Below are 13,445 nucleotides of genomic sequence, written 5' to 3'. Positions count from 1 at the left end.
ATTCTCCAGGTCAAGCCACTTTGGGCTACAGAGAAGCAGCACTGGACTGTTGCTCAGTGGTCAAAAGTACTTTTTTTGGATGAAAGCAAATTTTGCATGTCATTCGGAAATCAAGGTGCCAGAGTCTGGAGGAAGACTGGGGAGAAGGAAATGCCAAAATGCCTGAAGTCCAGTGTCAAGTTGAAACACTCCGCCTAAACAGCTCAGACAAGGTTACACTAATATTAGAGAACGTTCATTCCTTTAAATAAATCAGAACAATGAAGGACTATAAAACCAGACACGTTAGTTTGTATAGCCAAAATCACCTGTGTATTTACAAGACAGCAAATATAAACCCAGCAAAACAACTGTACAATAGTGAATACGTGTACGAGAGAGAGAGAGAGAGAGAGAGAGAGAGAGAGAGAGAGAGAGAGAGAGAGAGAGAGAGTGAGTGAGTGAGTGAGTGAGTGAGTGAGTGAGTGAGTGAGTGAGTGAGTGAGTGAGTGAGTGAGTGAGTGAGTGTGTGTGTGTGTGTGTGTGTGTGTGTGTGTGTGTGTGTGTGTGTGTGTGTGTGTGTGTGTGTGTGTGTGTGTGTGTGTGTGTGTGTGTGTTTAAGTCTCTCAGTCCAGCGAGTACTATGAACAGAGTCAGAGTAATCCACCCGCGATCGTGTCTGTGTCGGGAATGAATGAGCACGCTCTCAATCGCCGGTTTGCCGGTCCTATATATTTAAAACATCCTCTCAGTTCCTTGTTTTCCAGTTCCAGCACGACCTGGCACCTGCTCACAGTGCCAAAATCACTGGTAAATGGTTTACTGACCATGGTATTACTGTGCTCAATTGGCCTGCTCACTCTCCTGACCTGAACCCCATAGAGAATCTGTGGGATATTGTGAAGAGAAAGTTGAGAGACACAAGACCCAACACTCTGGATGAGCTGAAGGCCGCTATCGAAGCACCCTGGGCCTCCATAACACCTCAGCAGTGCCACAGGCTGATTTCCTCCATGCCACGCCACATTGAAGCAGTCATTTCTGCAAAAGGATTCCCGACCAAGTATTGAGTGCATAACGGAACATAATTATTTGAAGGTTGACTTTTTTTGTATTAAAAACACTTTTCTTTTATTGGTCGGATGAAATATGCTAATTCTATGAGACAGGAATTTTGGGTTTTCATGAGCTGTATGTGAAAATCATCAGTACTAAAACAATAAAATACCTGATTGAAAAAAAAGACCAATATTTCAGTTGGTGTGCAATAAATCTAACATTTATGAAAGTTTAATTTTTATCATTACATTGTGGAAAATAATGAACTTTACCACAATATGCTAATTTTTCTAGAAGGACCTATATATATATATATATATATATATATATATATATATATATATATATATATATATATATATATATATATATATATATATATATATATATACTTTAGAATATAGGGTAGGATATATTATTTCCATAATAAAACATTTTTTCAAAAGTATTTAAAAGTGTACTTCTTAACACTAGTTGTGTTAAGAGCCTTGAGTTGTGAAAATGGTCACAAACACAGAAGAGCAGAATCTGCGTTTGGGCTGAACAGGAAATGTCAGCAGGAAAGTCCCACAATCCCCTAGAGTCAGACACAGGATGCAACTATTAACAACTTATGTTAATATATAGACAGAAAAGTCTGCCAAGTGTCTAACCAATGTCTTGTCAAGTCTGACCGTAAAGCAATTAATTTGGGTGGAACAATTTTAAAGGGGTCATGAATTGAGAAATCAACTTTTTCCTGAGCTTTTGATATATAAAAGGTCATGGCAATATAAGAATATCCTGTAAGTTTCAGGGCTGAACAATTCCTTGTTAGTCAAAGAAAACGTCTCAGGTTACATACACTCCTGAACAAAATCTTAAGACCAGGGGATGCATTGCAAGTTTTACACAGGATCATAGCCAGGTTGTAAGTGCTGCTTCAAAATGCCAAAAGAAGAAACAGGGGCAAGAGACAAAAAAAAAGAGTTGGCATTTTATTGAAAACTGCATTTAAACTCAAACAGGCTGTTCATCAGCTGATCAAAATTTAAGACCATACCCCAAAAATAAACTCACAACAGAACTGTCAAAAAAGGACTCAGTAGTGAGTAGCCCCACCGTTCTTGTTGATCACTTCAAACACTCGTTTCAGCATGCTTGATGCAACTGTTTCCAGGAGGCTGGTGGGAACGTTGCTACATGTGGTGAAGATGGCTTCATGAAGGGCATCCATGGTCTAGAACTGATTTTTTTGTAAACTTCCCTTGCCATCCATCCCCAAATGTTCTCAATGGGATTTAGATCAGGGGAACACGCAGGAGGGTCCAAAAGAGCAACGTTATTCTCCTGGAAGAAGTCCTTCGTCAGGTGGGCGTTGTGAATTACAGCGTTGTCCTGTTGAAAGACCCAGTCATTACCGCACAGACGGGGGCCCTCAGTCAAGAGGGATGCCCGCTGCAACAGATCCACATAGCCAGTCGCCATTTGACGCCACTGCACAACTTGAAGCTCCATTTTCCCATTGAAGGAAAAAGCACCCAAGATGATGATGCACCCAAGATGATGATCCCTGCACCCAAGATGAAGCACCCAAGCACCCAAGATGATGATCACCTCTTCCACTTTGCCGTGTAGAAAAAAAACTCAGGTGGGATGTCCTTGTCATGCCAGTAACATTGGAAAGCATCAGGACCGTCCAGGTAAATTTTATTCTAGTCAGAGAATAAAACTTTCTTCCACCTTTCAATGTCCCATGTTTGGTGCTCCCTTGCAAATTCCAAACGGGCAAGTTTGTGTCGGGGGAGGAGACGTGGCCTTTGAAGACGTTTTTTGTTCTTGAAGCCCTTCTCTAGCGGATGACGTCTTATGGTTATTGGGCTGCAGTCAGCATCAGTAAGGCCTTAATTTGGGTTGAGGATCGACCTGTGTCTTCACGGACAACACATCATATCCTGTGGCTCAGTGCCTTTCAGGTGAAATCTTTTTGGGTCTACCATCTGACTTTTTTGTCCCATAAATCTCAGGATTTTTTAAGAAATGTAAAATGACTGTCTTATTGCATCCAACTTTGGCAGTGATGGCACGTTGCGAGAGGCCTTGCTTGTGCAGCTCAACAATCCTGCCACGTTCAAAGAGAGGAAGCCTTTTTGCCTTTACCATCAGGAGATCTTGACAGTATGACTGCTTGAAAAACAATATTTTTGTGCAGATTTGACCTTTTAATGGCTATGGTCTTGAACTTTTGATCAGCTGATGAACGGCCTGTTTGAGTTTAAATGCAGTTTTCAATAAATTACCTACTCTATATTTTTTGTTTCTTGCTCCTGTTTCTTCTTTCGGCATTTTGAAGCAGCACTTACAACCTGGTTATGATCCACTAGTGTGATATGTGTTACACTTGCAATACATCCCCTGGTCTTAACATTTTGTTCAGGAGTGTATGTAACCATGGTTCCCTGAGAGGGAACGAGACACTGCGTCGGAATGCTTCTGCGTGACTGTGTCGTGAAGCACCCATGAAATCAGTCCAATGGCGTGACGGTGCCTCACGGGTTCCTGGTTACGTCATTAACCAGGAAACTATAAAGCACCCCTGAACCAAACGATGTCAGCTTCTAAAATATCGAAGCAAGACAGCCACAGGCATACTTTCAAGGGAACTCATGCTGTGTCGGAGCGCTGCAGGAACTCAATACTCATGCCGCCATAATACCAGGTTCCTGTCTGTGTGAAATCTTAGTGCACACTATGTCACAAGCACTCGAGACCCTGGAGGTGAAGCCACAATCTGGTTATAACCATACTCCGAGTTGAATGGGCTCAGATCCTTAATGAAGAAGGGTGACTGGCCGACTCATAAGCAACTGAAATAGCCTCAGCTATTCATTTGCTCAAAGTCTGCTTAAATAAAGGCTTCCCCTTACAAGGGGACATAAACCATACAAACAACTGTGTCAGTTTTACACCACAGGACTGTATTGTGGCCGTAAGCATCTAATGCCCTTACTGGGCAGAGCAGATTTAATTCTCCTGGTCTAGATACTGAAACACAGATGGAGCTCTGGAGTGAAGAAAAAGTCTCTAACGCCTCAGTGGGAAGATCTGAATCTATGAGCTGGGCCCCCTCAGGGGCCAAGCCCACAGTTTCCATAACTCTGGGTGGGGGTGAAATATTGACCCCATCCCTTGAAAAAGAAGGTCCCTCCTGACAGGAATCTCCCCCGGAGGGCTGTCTAGGATAGACACTATGTTTTAATAGCCACACTCGACCCGACCAGAACAGGGCTATTAGTAACAGATGAACCCCGTCCCGGCATCTCTCTCAATAACTCCTGGGAACAGCACCAGGGGAAAGGCATACAGACGCAGCCTCGGCCACATCAGGGCCGAGGGGCTGGATAGATCAGAGGGGCTGGATAAGCCAAAGGAGCTCCAACACTCCAGGATGTAGTCTCCACTTCCCAGGTGTCAATCCCTGCCTCGACAGGAAATCTGCTCCATGATTTACAGGCCCTGGGATGTATAATGCTCTGACTGAGCAACCTCCCTTATGCCTACAAGAGGATCTGGTGTGCCAATTTGCATAGTGGGCGCAACTGCACACCCCCATTGTGGTTTATATATGATATCCACTCATGATTGCCCCCTGCCGGTGAGGGATGCATCCGTCATTAGCATCACTAGCAACACGACGACAATGACCCCCGACACCGGCTCTTGGGACAGAAACCAAGGATTCTTCCACACAACCAAGGAACCGTCGCGTGACCTTGATCATGCAAAATGGATTTCCCTTCAGGGAGAACCCCTTGGTCTTGAGCCACCACTGCAAGGGTCTCATGTACAGCAGGCCAAAAGCCACTGCCATCAGACCTAACAGTCTATAAAACTGTTTCACAGTAAGTGACTGACCTAGCTTCACCTTATTTATGGCTATGAGAATCGCTTCTACCCGAGCAGGCATTAGATGAGCCTTCATGGTCTTCAAATCCCAAACTATGCCTAAAAATGTGGTACTCTCTATTGAAGATAAAACACTTTCTTGGCATTTAGCCTCAACCCTGACACATTCATGTGAGCAAAAACAGCATCTCGATGCTGAGCTGCTAGTTCGAATTGTCAATTGTCTCTATTATTCAGAACATGGATGCCCTGGAGTCTCAGAGGAGCTGAAGTTCCATCTTTGGACTTCGTGAACATGCAGGGAAATAAAGCTAGGCCGAATGGAAGACCCTGACACTGATGAGCTTCGCTCCCAAAAGCAAACCTGAGGCACCTCCTGTGTTGAGAAAGGATGGAGAATGGAAGTATGCATCCTTTATGTCTATTGTGACAAACCAGTCCTTGGACCTGATTTGACACACAATTTGTTTCAGCATGAGCGTTTAACTGATGCAGATCTAGAACTGGACGCCCTCCATCCTTCTTCGGAACTATAAAATACCGGTTGTAAAACCTTGACACTCTGCTGTGGGGAGGGACCCTCTCTATAGCCTCTTTTCGCAGAAGAATCTGTACTTCTTGTTCCATAACCAGAGCCTGCTCGGGGCTGACCACTGTGAATACCACCCCGTTAACTATATGCAGGACCCAATCAGAGATATTTGGCAGAAGTTTCCATGCTGCCAGAAAATCTAATAAGGGAACCAGCCTCTCGAGGCCGGCCTCTGGTGTTTGTTGAGAGGTCAGGTTGGTGTACTGAAACGGAGCAGCGGGAGGGAGCAACCTCTTTGAGCCGTCCTTGGAGGACGCGAGCTTCCCCGTGCCGCTACGTTTCCAGGCGGACATGGAGATATGTGTTTGCTCAGGCCCGCTGCGCCCTGAAACACACTAGGTAGCAGGGTTGGCAGAACGGCCCCCTGGTGGCACCGAAGGGGGACGGCACCGTGTATAGAGATGAACACGGACCCACTCCGAAGGGGACTGCCATCGGAAGTCTGACCCTTCCGGTGTCAGGACTTTATTTTATTTTTAATGCAGTCAAATATCAGCCAGACAATTATAAACGGTCTGGATGAGAGGCTGCATATAGTGAAGACTATTTATCATTTAATTCCTCAGAATTAAATGCAGCCGAATATCAACCAGACAAGTAAAAACGGTTGGGATGAAAGGCTGAATATAATGTATTAATACAGATAATCTTCTAAAACATATTTATCATTTAAATCCTTAGAATTAAATGCAGCCAAATATCAACCAGACAAGTAAAAACAGTCTGGATGAAAGGCTGAATATAAAGTATTAATACAGATTTTCTTCTGAAAAGTATTTATCATTTAATTCCTCGAAATTAAATGCAGCCAAATATCAACCAGACAAGTAAAAATGGTTTGGATGAAAGCCTGAATATGATTTTTTAATACAGATAATCTTCTGAAAATATTTATAATTTAAATCCTCAGAATTAAATACAGCCAAATATCAACCAGACAAGTAAAAACAGTCCGGATGAGAGGCTGAATAAAGTGTATTAATATAGATAAACTTCTAAAAAAATATTTATAATTGAATTCCTCAAAATTAAATGCAGCCATATCGACAAGTAAAAACTAGAAGAGGCTGAATATAGTAATAATACCAGCCTTAACTCAGATGAGCATTTAACATTTAATTTCATCAGAAAACATTTACAAAACTTGTGTTTTTAAGATGACAGACTGAATATTCATTATATATACACTGTAAACAAATTATTTAGAAAAAAAAGTTACCTGGTTGCCTTAAAATTTTGAGTTCATTGAAATTAAAATTTTGAGTTAATACAATGAAAAAAGTTTGAGATTTGACAACTAAAATAGTATTAAAAGATTTTGTAAGCATATTGGGTATTTGTGTGTTTTATTTCTGATATAGTGAAACGTGACAAATAGTGCTATTTTCATGATTTGTCAAATGTTTTATGTGGTTCAGATACAAAAATATTTTGAGTTTCTATTTATTAAACAAATTTCCTTCATTGTATCAAGTAAAAATTTTAATTTCAATAAACTTATTTTTTTAGTTAAACCAACAAAACCCAACAACATTTTCTTACAGGGTATATATATATATATATATATATATATATATATATATATATATATATATATATATATATATATATATATATATATATATATATATATATATATTTACATTTTCTGAAATATTGTTGATAGTCATTGCTTAAAGTTTGAAGGAAGATTAGATGTGGGTATACCATTGTTCTGCTAGCAAGTTTTACAAAATACCAAGGTACTTCAACAAAACCTTTATTTTGTCAAAAACACTGTGATCAAAATTAGAGAACAATAAACAATGCAGCACAAAAAAAAAAACATTACAAATAAAATGTGATGCTTGCAGTAGTCAAAATTAGTATGAAGTATAGAGGCCCTTGCTTTGAATAAGCTCAGCACATCTGCGGCCACAGGACATCACTAGATTCTCACACTGCTCCGGTGTGATCTTGGTCCACTCTTCTTCCAGTCTCTTCCACAGTTTGGTAACTATAGTGGGTTTCTTAGCCATAACTTTGTCGCCAATGACTTTACATAGATTTTCAATGGGGTTTGGATCAGACTCTCGGCTGACCGACGAATTGGGATCACTTCTGGGAGCCCCTATCAGCTTCGAGATATAGAAAACAGGCCAATGAACATTGGCGAGCATGCTTTGCATATCGCACCCCGCCCCGCTGCGTGGGTACAAAGCGGAAGCGATCAACCACACACTGTTGTCATTCACTTCGGAGCTGAACGGCGTTGATGAAGCATCTGACTGCCTTCTATCTGCGAGAGAGAGAGAGAAAGTGTGTGCCGGGGGAGATTGCTCATGTGTTGGCCAGACGGCACAAGACAGCGTGACTGCGATCTCAATGTTGCTGAGAGAGCTGCTGTTTTTACAGCAAACTGAGAAACTCTGCAAATTGCACTACACACACACACACACCACACACTTTTCAGGATGTCTATCCACCCGTGCGTTTCTGGATACGGTCGTTCCCTGGCGCCTGCTGATGGTCACAAGCGCTGTATTATGTGCCTGGGCTTAGAGCACGCTGAGGCGGCGTTTGTGGATAGCTCGTGTTCTCACTGCGGGAACATGACTATCTCGGCGCTTAGGTCGAGACTCGCCTACCTTCGGGAGGGTGGAGTCCCCCTACCCATAGCTCGATTTAGGTCTATTCCTGCCCAGCAAAATAGACCTACTGTGATGGATGGCCGGGGTGACCTGAGAATCATGGTTAAGGCAAACCCATCGAGTGAGCCTCCGTAGGACCCTTATTCCTCACAAGCGCCGCAACCAGTGGTGCTTCTGGAGGATACCGTTGGCCCCTCACGTGCGCGGCCAGCTGTGTCCCTTGGGGCACCCGCGAACAATCAGATGTCGATCGCTGCATCGGAGGGGGAGTTTCAGTCCTCTGGGGATGAAGATTCGGCTGTACTGCCTCCCTCTGGGAGAGTGGCAATGGTCGAGTCGGACCCGGAGTTGACCGCTATGCTTTCCCGGGCCGCCGAAAAAGGTTGGGCTTGAGTTGAACCCTCCACCTCATCCCAAACCTTCTAGGTTGGACGATTGGTTTCTCGGGGTGGGCCGCGCTGGTTCTCAGTGTCCCGCCCTGGTGCCTTTCTTCCCGGAGGTGCATGAGGAGCTGACTAGGTCGTGGAAAGCACCGTTTAGTGCCCACGGGCGACCTAGTGACTCCTCCCTCCTCACTACCCTTGACGGCGGGTATGAGGGTCTCCCACCGGTGGAGCGGGCCGTCGCAATGCAACTGTGTCCAACATCCGCCTCTAGCTGCATGCCATGGCGTTGCTTCAGGTGCATCAAGCACAGGCACTCATGGACATGCACGAGGGTAGTCCTGGCCCAGAGCTCCACCGGGAGCTCCGGACGGCGACGGATGAAAACCGCCGCCCATACTATTGGCCAGGCAATGTCCACCTTGGTGGTCTAGGAGCGGCATCTCTGGCTCAACCTGGCCGATATGAGGGAGACCGATAAGACCCGGTTCCTGGACGCCCCTATTTCGCCGGCTCCACCCCACCGCCGGCGGCAGGTCACCCAGGGGCAGCCCAGCAGCAGCCTTCACCCAGGCGTAAGCGTGGAGCCGGTCGTAGGAAGGCCGCTCAGGCCCGCTTTATTTGATCGGCACGCCCATCAAAAACCAGCATTCAGGAGAGAGCCTCAAAACCAGTGTAGAATGAGGAGAATGTGTTGTCACGACACAGGGCCCCACCCCCAGAGAACACGGAATCCTCCCTCTTCCGCCATTTTGGGAGGATACCTCTTAGGTAGTTGATTCAGACAAAAAGAGATTTTAATCCACCCAAGCCATTCTGTATCACTCTTACAATGTTGCCCCTTGCAACTGATAGCATGGGATCCCAAAATGGGGGATGGGCTCAGACACCGTGACAGCAAGCTGCCATGACGTATGTCCTCATTCTCAATAGCTTATTACTTATTCATTATGATGTTCTTGAATGTAAAAAACACATAAACATCATTAGAACCTCAGACAACAGTATAAAAAAGCCAGTTCATAACACCTTTAAGAAGAGCATTATATTATAACTATTCCCAATCATTTTGTTTATAACTGTTGCTTGTTAATTTCTATATATGCATTTATAAATCATGTATATAAGTAGTTACAAGTTGCCAGTTTACACATTTCTTTTCTCTTGTTTTACTTTTTTCTGAAGGGAAAAACCAACAGTAAACATATAGGTTTTTTTATTTCTTATCAAACAAACTGTTCAACTCATCAGCTTAATAGTTGAGACTCCAAGACCAAGATAGATGGCATAGAATTAAATGGATGGGTCAAGCGAGACAGAGGAACAGAGCTGGGAAATGCTGAGATATCCAGCTGGCATAGACATCTTAATAGACTAATTGTATTATGGTAATGCTTTGGATTATGGCGTGGAGAGTACAGCATAATTAAAGTGAATTTACAGCATAACTTTCGGTAATAGTGTAACTATAAAGTAAGTACTTGTAGGTATAAGGAAACAAGGGTAACTATCAGGAAAATTAACAAATTATTTATAATGTAAGTATTTTTTAATTAAGGGGTAACTATCTGTGTAGTTACAGGGTAAGTACAAATCTGTGGGCTGTAAATTAAAGTGGCTCTTTTTCCCCTCTTATTTCATGTAGTTACAGGATAAGTATGAATATGCGGGCTGTAAATTAAAGTCTGTTCTTGTTCCCCTCTTGTTTCATGTAGTCACAAGGTAAGTATGAATCTGCAGGCTGTAAAATAAAGTGGCTCTTGTTCCCCTCTTGTTTCATGTAGTTACAGGGTAAGTACAAAAAAACACATACACAATATGATATCACTCAGACATATTTATTTGAAAAACAACTTAATTCAAAACAGATTTATGACACTTCTTTTTTCTTAAAGGGGGGTGGTGAAACACTCAGTTTCAGTCAATCTCACATCAATCTTGAGTACCTATAGAGTAGTATTGCATCCTTCATATCTCCGAAAAGTCTTTAGTTTTATTAAATTTATAAAAGAAAGATAAGCTGTACCAAGTCTTTCCGGAAAAAAAACGAGCGCCTGGAGGCGTTTTGTGTGGGGGGAGCTAAAGAATGACGAGCTCGGAGCTACTGCACCAGAGCTTCTGAAAGCTGACATCGTAATGCGTGGAAAAGAAAACGTTACCCTAAATAAACCTTGGCTATCAATCAGATTCAACTAATAAATATATGATCCAGAATTAGATCCGGAGGATGAAATAAATTGAACAGGAGAAACAGCAACAGCAGGACATCCTCAGTATGTACTGTATTTAGTGGCTTGTCAACATTTGTATTTGTTTACTCGTGGTATATGAAGACATGATTTGGTTTATGGACTATTGTATGCGACTAAACCTTAGCAGTAGCAAGCAAAACGGTTTTGCACGTCAGATAGTGTATTAAAAAAAACAATGAAGTAACGTTAGTGCATTTCAATGAAGAAGCACGCTTTGTGAGAACGTCCCCTAGCCTAGGTTTATGTTTGGGTGGTTTTACAATAAACAAACTGATATATTAGTCAGCTAAACAAATGTATTTAAACACACACCATTCATTGCATGCTCCATTGATAAATTAACCATACACGATCAAAAAGTGGAGTACAAGTGCTACAAGTGACAGAAGTGTTGCACGAACGAGTGGATCTGCACCTGAGAGCAGTGTTTATGGGCGTGCATTTGCTCTCTCGCTCTAGTCACGCGCACACGCACCCTTCCAGGAGAAGAGCCCGTACGGCCCATACAAGGACCTTCCGCTCTGTTGACGTCAAGCGGACCCATACTGGAAAAAAAACTCTCCGAAACTTGTGAGAAACCGGAAGGAGTATTTTTGACACAAAAATACTCCATCAAACGTCCAACTTAGTTTTTGAAACTTTGTCTATGTTTAGGATGGGAATCCAAGTCTTTAACAATGTAAAAAGCTCAGTATGCATGACACAGCATTTCACCCCCCTTTTAAATAAACGTTTAAGTTCAAGTGATAACGTCCTGACAGAAAGAGGCACGTATTGTCTATTTCTCTTTCTTTTCTTGTTCCTTTTCTTCTTTTTTGTTAATTCCATTGATTGATCTTAAAGGTGCCCTAGAATGAAAAATTGAATTAACCTTGCCATAGTGAAATAATAAGAGTATACATTTTGGTCCAAAAATATCAAAAACTATGATTTTATTCAGCATTGTCTTCTCTTCCGTGTTCCTCCAAAAAGATTCAAACTGTGTGAATCGATCACATGATTTCAGCAGTTCGGATCACGCCAAACCATCAAACTTTTAAAATCACGTGACATTGGCGACCCGAAGCATTGATCGATACACTGATTCATTAACCGTTTGAATCTTTTTAGAGGAACGCGGAAGAGAAGACAATGCTGAATAAATTCATTGTTTTTGATATTTTTGGACAAAAATTTATTTTCGATGCTTCAAGACATTCTAATCAACCAACTGATGTCACATATGGACCACTTTGATGATGTTTTAATTCCCTTTCTGGACATGGACATAAAGTGGGCATTGACTGCATATGCTTTTGTTTTTGTAACTTTTTGTTTTTACTTTTGTAATTGCTATTATCAGATATTATGTTATTGTTTGTATACTGTTGTGAGCATTAAAATAAATAAAAACCAACAGCATCTGACATCTGCATGAACAGAGTTTTTCGCCGTGTGCACTTCACGCTTCAAGTTACGTCAAGAGTGAAATGAACCCTTGCATACACACGCAGAGGACTTCTCGTCTTAAGCGATATAGTCTACAGTTTAATTTTTTTTTTAAATATTATTATTTTTCTTACAAACACTTATCATTTAACTTCAGAAGACATTGATTCATCCATTGGGATCGTATGGATTACTGTATGTGCTGTTTGATGCTTTAATTTTAGAAACTCAAATGAGGTTTCATTAGCATAGATTATTTATTCATGTATACGACTTTATTCTTTATTTAAAATAAAGTCGTATACATCTTGGATGGCATGAGAGCATACAAGAGACGTGGGTTTCCTTCTTAAGATTCAGCTGTGGCAAGGATGAAAAAGAAGAGGAACAAGAGGAGGATGAAGCCAAACAAGATAAATTAATGTGTTGTAAATCTGTTTTGTTTGTTTTTTTTAAAAGAAGCTTTTTTATTTTTTAAATAAAGGTTTCCAAGTGATATCAGATTGTATTTGTGTTTTTATTGTACTTACCCTGTAACTACATGAAATAAGAGGGGAACAAGAGCCACATTAATTTACAGCCTGCAGAATCATACTTACCCTTTAACTACACAAAATAAGAGGGGAACAAAAGCCACTTTAATTTACAGCCTGCATATTCATACTTACTAATTACCTAATTACCTAATACTAATTAACTAATTACCCCTTAATTAAAAAATACTTAGAAAGCCACACATTGATCACTTGTCTCATTTTTACTGAAACATATACAGTTCAAAACCATGGAAATAAAATAAAATATCTTCATGTTTTTCTACTATGCTCTGCTTGAAAATATTCCGTATCTGAAGTCAGTGATTACAAGATTTCTCCAGATCCAAATGCTACAAGAAGTCCTGCTTCTTCAGATAATGGTGAGTTTGCCATATATCCGCAAAAGATAAATTAACAACTCAGATTTTTCATGTTTATTTTATTGATAAAAATATTGTGCAAATTAATTATTAATCTGTAACTGTGACATCTATTTGACAATATTTACTAGACCTTAAGATATGTATCCATGCTAGTTAAGAGAGTTATGCAAAACATGCTAATGGTATTCATTGTTTAAATATTAACTTACTGGTGTATAGCTTATTCTAACACAGACTTTACAAATAGTGGAAAAATAGTGGACAGGACAGACTGCATTATACTTCTACATGCATATAATCTGCGATTGTTTCGTGTTT

At 41.3% G+C, this 13,445-nt stretch overlaps 1 protein-coding gene across 3 annotated transcripts in view; it reads left to right on the top strand.

The window, feature by feature from the left end:
* LOC137060466 (endothelial cell-specific chemotaxis regulator-like) overlaps positions 1 to 13,445 on the top strand; it is a 78,622-nt gene that overhangs the window by 27,623 nt on the left and 37,554 nt on the right. For all 3 annotated transcript variants that reach the window (XM_067432457.1, XM_067432458.1, XM_067432459.1), the window contains exon 3: positions 13,062 to 13,124. In XM_067432457.1, coding sequence (XP_067288558.1) covers positions 13,062 to 13,124 — 63 coding nt within the window. The remainder of the gene's footprint in view (positions 1 to 13,061; positions 13,125 to 13,445) is intronic.

This window comes from Pseudorasbora parva, chromosome 1, assembly GCF_024679245.1.
Source record: "Pseudorasbora parva isolate DD20220531a chromosome 1, ASM2467924v1, whole genome shotgun sequence".
NCBI lineage: Eukaryota > Metazoa > Chordata > Actinopteri > Cypriniformes > Gobionidae > Pseudorasbora > Pseudorasbora parva.
The sequence above is the reverse complement of the archived record's forward strand: the minus strand, read 5'-3'. Positions and strand labels throughout refer to the sequence as shown.